General features: G+C 42.0%; 1 protein-coding gene across 2 annotated transcripts in view; it reads left to right on the forward strand.

Moving 5' to 3' along the window:
• The window catches only part of dync1i2a (dynein, cytoplasmic 1, intermediate chain 2a), a 16075-nt gene that overhangs the window by 6291 nt on the left and 4124 nt on the right, over positions 1 to 5660 (forward strand). For both annotated transcript variants that reach the window (XM_008328627.2, XM_008328629.2), the window contains 6 exons: positions 2060 to 2146; positions 2268 to 2430; positions 2527 to 2626; positions 3423 to 3548; positions 4729 to 4875; positions 4960 to 5073. In XM_008328627.2, the coding sequence (XP_008326849.1) occupies positions 2060 to 2146; positions 2268 to 2430; positions 2527 to 2626; positions 3423 to 3548; positions 4729 to 4875; positions 4960 to 5073 (737 nt within the window). The remainder of the gene's footprint in view (positions 1 to 2059; positions 2147 to 2267; positions 2431 to 2526; positions 2627 to 3422; positions 3549 to 4728; positions 4876 to 4959; positions 5074 to 5660) is intronic.

Consider the following 5660-nt stretch of genomic DNA (forward strand, 5'->3'; position numbering starts at 1 on the left):
CCAAAAATAGATTTCAATAAACTGGTGAATCTCAAAGGTAGTGCAGGTAGATTGCTAGTATTTATTTTTTTAAATAGAAGGCAAGTAAACTAATAACTAACTAACTAGTACGTATTAAATTGTGTTATGCCATAAGGTTCATCATACAAAACATGCAAACAAAGTTTATTTGCCAGTTTTTACACAACGTTATTTCATATATTATTTTAACTTGTAAAATGTGTAATCCAAAAAAGTGTGGACACCCCTCTCATACAGTTACAGTTCTAGTTTAGTTTCATTATTACACGTGCCAGAGTCACAACTCTGTTCTGGCAGGATACATAGAAAGAGGAAGACACCTGCAGCCCCACGAGCAAAGGTCATTTAGTTTAATAGTTGGACATCACTGGACACATGCTGTGTTTGCATTAATATATTGTCTACTGACTAAGGCTGTGATTACCCTCCTCTCCCCCCACAGTTCTGTCCGACTTCCCCCAGAAAAGCTTTTATTCCTTATAGTGGTACAAAAGCCATAATTGGGGTTGCTCTGAGAGGAGGTGTCAGTGTATGGGACATCGGTGATTCGGGTGAATTCTGTTAAATGCAGTCCCCTCCTCCTCCTCCACCACCTCCTCCTCTTCTTTCATCCTCCAGCAGCCCTCTCCGGGTGCTGCTGCTTGTCTGTACATCCCTAGCGGGGTCACCAGGATCACTAGCTTTTCTCCAAATGGCCATTTTGGCTGGCAGGTGCATTATACCCTTTATTTTCAGATTGTCTATCCGCTCCTAATGCCTGGCAGGTTGATTGCTCTGGCTGCCTCGCCACGAAAAAAGGGCTGACGAGCACGTCCGGAACTAGCTGAAAGACAGTGATTACTGTTTTCCTTTAAGCCTGATTGAGGCCCTTGAAAGGAAAGATTTTAACCTTCTCCTGTTGGTTGCAGTGTACGACGGCACACTGAAATGGCTTGTTTCATCAACCCAGTTCTGTAAACTCATCAGTGCACCCAATAACCTTCTCCACCAAACCTCCGTCTGAGAAAGGGAATAAATCAGTTTATGGACAAAGTGACAGATGACATTATCATTTAGATTATCTCAGTGGGAAGGATATTGTGGCGTGTGCTGCTGTCGGCCTCAATTAGCTATAAGCTTCATACAGAGATAAATGCAGCCATGTTTTTTTCCCCCCTTTCTCAAGAAAATGTTTCCTATTTCTGTCCTATTTTTTTCATTACAAAAACATAAGCTACATACTGTCTTTAAGGAAAAGATCATCTCCTTTAAGGAAGAATCAGTGTGCAGTTTGCCAGCTGCTCGGGCCTGTATTTTCTTGTACATTCTCTGAGCTTGAATAGCAGTTGCAGGACCTCCTGCTGGGACGGTAATTGCATAGGCTCGCCGTTCAGGGAGAAAGCTTGTGTTGGGGCAGCCAGGCGGAAAACCTCTGTGCCATCCCAATGCCACCTCTGAAGAGCACGAGACAATCCCAGCATCACCAGCTGCTTTTGGAAGCGCACCTTCATCTCTACACACCAATGTGACAGACCCTGGCAGCTGCTCCACACCCTCTGCCCTGCTGCCCCTGTGGCCTAGAAGGGGGCAACCAACTACTGTGACACAGAGGGAGCAGCTACACTGACAGCTTCACTCTACTTTGAATGGAACCAGTCTCATTAACAGTTTGGAAGGACAGGGGTCCCTGTGACAACAACACACCTGCTGTGCTGTGTCCCTTCTTACACAAATGACAACTTCCCTGCCTTTGAGGAGCAGGTTCTCTCTGAAAGGCAACTTTGTGGTGACAAAACTAAACAAATGCAAAGGCAAAGGCACAAAATCAGTCTGTAGCCCTGTTGCAGATAATCAATGGATGAAGCCTGTATTGAAAGAACATGGTAACAGAGGTGGAAGGTGTTTAAATAGTTTGGTTAGAGAAGTCATATTGGTCTCAGTGTTTGCATTTATCATTTTCCAACATGAGTTTTCAAAAACTAAATAATGCATAGTTTTAAGAATAAAATGAATCCAGAAATAAAGTTTATGAAAACTCACTTTACCTTTTCCCTTGCAGACGAAGAAGAGGAGGAAGAAATCGCTCCTCCTCAGCCAGTGGTGGAGGCTCCAATTGAGAAGCCGGACCAGAAAGAAGAAGAGGAAGGTGCTTGAGCCCGCAGTTGAACTTTTAGATATTCATTTTTTTCTGTATACTTTCTACCAGGAGGTTTCTCTTCTTGTACAGCAGCCAAAAACATTCCATAACATTCTTTTCTTTTTATCAGCTCTAGTTCACGAGTTAACAGAGGAGGAGAAACTGCAGATCCTGCATTCAGAGGAGTTTGCCAATTTCTTCGACCATAGCACACGCATTATTGAGCGAGCTCTGTCAGAACATATAGACCTCTTCTTTGACTACAGCGGCCGTGACCTGGAAGAAAAGGAAGGGTAATAGATGTGTTAAGTTGAAGAAACTAAAAACAGTTCTTAAAGTTTTTGTGGAGCTTTAGTGGCATCCATGCCTCTTTTTACATTCTTTTACAGTGAAATCCAGGCTGGAGCAAAGCTCTCCCTCAACAGGCAGTTCATGGATGAGCGCTGGTCCAAACACCGCGTTGTGACTTGTTTAGACTGGTCGCTACAGGTGATTACCTTTTTGCGTTTTTTTAAAAAAAGTGATTACCTTTTTGCGTTTTTTTTTTTAATTTTTTTAACTCTTGTAAACTTGAAACACAAACACTCTTTAGTCCAAATCATTTGTCATTTGTTGTTTCTATAGTGTGTCCATGTGATGCCAAGCGGCCGTTCAAACAATTTAGCTGTGTTGCAGCCATAATGCTTTATGATTACATGGCTCAAGTTTGACAGCATTTACTTTTAGCCACAGATCCCTAAGGAAAAGTAAGTTGTGCCCCGCACAAATTGTCACTTAGTCTGAGTTAGTAATGATTTGTTTCCTCTAGTGTCCAAGGTCATTTTATGCATGACTCTGCAACACGTTTTGACAGTGATTGAACACCTAGGACTCACTGCACAGTATCCACTGGTTCAGAGCTACATCCACAAGCGTGTGATTTAAAATGATGTATTTACACACTATAAAAACCTCAGATGGAGTGTTCGAATTAGCCGAGGTTAATGGTTTATTTACATCTGGATGCTGTTTCTGTATTAATTCTCCTAACACCTCACTTCTCACAGAGCTGCTCTGTTTGGTTAACTCCATCTCAGCACTTCCACAAAGAAAATGGCGGAAAAAAAGTAATTTGCCAATGTTTTTAGGGAGGTGGACGGCTTAAATGAGCCATAAATCTTGAGGAAAGACTTACTCATTCTGAGAGGCATTTAGCAGCGGTGCAGGCCAGAGCCAAGCCTGGGGCTTATGTCTGCCTTTGCCTCCCTCTGTCATTCATTTAGACTGATTTTCTTTCTGTCACCAGTATCCTGAACTCCTGGTTGCATCATACAACAACAATGAAGATGCTCCTCATGAGCCAGATGGCGTAGCTTTGGTGTGGAACATGAAGTACAAGAAGGCTACCCCAGAGTATGTCTTCCATTGTCAGGTACCTGAAGCAACATTTTTTATTTTTCCTCCCACCCTAAGCCTCCAGTCCTTGTCCTTAAGGGTTGTTCTGACATGACAAGGATGGACTGCTGCCAACCCAGTCCCTGTGTACCCCACACCCCTACTCCCTATGCAGCCCCTCACCCCTCACCGCCTTCATCTGTTCTTTGTGAGTTCACTTTGCTGGCATCCACCTTCACCACATCTGTCTGCAAACACATGTTGCTGAGGCGCCGGAGAAGAACCTGTGGTGCAGGAGCTGAACAGAATCCAATTTCTGCAACAGGATTAAGTGTGTGGGGCAGGGCTGCTTATCATGTGCATCTAAACAAGGGCCCTGTGTTCAGGCCAACTCACAGTCAGAGCAGCAGCCGCAGTGGCAGCAGTGCTCCTCTGCAGCCTTATTATAATTTCTGCCCTTAGGCTTCGTCACCAAGACAAGTTGAGTAGAACCACATGTTTGTTGCATCCAGAGCGGATGTAGAAGCAGGAAAACTGCTCAGATGAATAAAACCGAACACAAGTATGAACACAGTTTCCAAGTCAGGGAAAAAAACAGATTTTTCTCAGCATTACAACTTGTGGGGGCAAAAGGGAAAAGGCTGGTGTAATATGCAGTAAGAAGTTTGCAAATCATTATCATAGTTTAACAAGTAATCTTTGAAAATGATTTCTCCTCCTTCTGCTTTTTGCTTTGTGTGGAAATGCAACCAGATTAGAATTCATGCCCATGCGTGTTTGTTGTCATGCTGTCTTCAGTGGGAAATATACATTTATTTACATTATTTACATATATCCTCAGGGCAGCTCTTTTGTTTCAAGTTTCCTTATGACATTGTTGCTAGAATAAGCAACTTTCCAGACCCATTCATCCACCTAGAGCCAAATTTAGCAACATACCAGTTTACCTGAGGTAAAGATCTATATAATGTCAGGTAAAACTGTAGAAAGGTACACGCGATGGGGGTTAGTATTAATGAATGGCATGGTGACTTAAACCTTCTGCATGTTTTTTTTTTTGCTGGACAAATGTACAAGAAGAGACGTCGGTATGATTGCATTACTGAATGTGACTTGATGTGACATGAATTCATCAAAGTAAACCAGACTTTAATGCAGCAAACACAGAATAACTCAATTTTGTCTTTCCTCTTCTAACTTTGGCCTCTTCCTGGCAGTCTGCTGTTATGTCGGCTGCATTTGCCAAGTTCCATCCTAACGTAGTGGTGGGTGGCACATATTCTGGGCAGATTGTGCTCTGGGACAACAGAAGCAATAAAAGGACCCCTGTGCAGAGGACGCCTCTGTCTGCAGCAGCACACACGGTACAGTGAACGACTGACAACGTGGAATTGTGCTGAATTTAACTACAGAACGAAAACTGAACTCTGTCCATCCACCTCTTGCAGCACCCAGTTTACTGTGTAAATGTGGTCGGTACACAAAACGCCCACAACCTGATTAGCATCTCCACTGATGGAAAGATGTGCTCTTGGAGTCTGGACATGCTCTCACAGCCACAGGTAGTATTAAGTGTGTTTGTCTGACATTAACATCAACATTTTTTTAAGACTCATGTTTACTTTTAATCTGAATTAGTACTAAATTAATTAATTAACACGCTGAAATATAAAGGTATGCCTTGAAGGCATACATTATTATGTATTCAGCAAATTAATTAGATTAGGTTAATATATATGTGTGTGTGTGTGTGTGTGTGTGTGTGTGTGTATGTATGTATGTATGTATGTATGTATGTATGTATGTATGTAAGAATGAGATTGTAAATAAAAAACAGAGTTTTTTTCTACAAAAACACTCACATGTGCTCTGACTATGCTGGTGCACAACATGACTAATAATGTGGGAACAGACCAGGAACAACGTATGACCTAATGATATGTGTCAACTTTATAAAACAATCATTATGTTCAAAATATTAGACATAGTTTAGCTACTATTTTAAGAAACTGAAGTAAACAATCCCCATCATTGTAAGTTACATTCAATGAGTCCATGGTATACATGACTAAAGATGCAACCAAAAAATGTACATGTTTTTACCTCAGTCTCTTATTCCTCTGACTTCCTTTCTTTCGCCTTCGTACTA

This window comes from Cynoglossus semilaevis, chromosome 16 (assembly GCF_000523025.1).
Source record: "Cynoglossus semilaevis isolate Cse_v1.0 chromosome 16, Cse_v1.0, whole genome shotgun sequence".
NCBI classification, from domain to species: Eukaryota; Metazoa; Chordata; class Actinopteri; order Pleuronectiformes; family Cynoglossidae; genus Cynoglossus; species Cynoglossus semilaevis.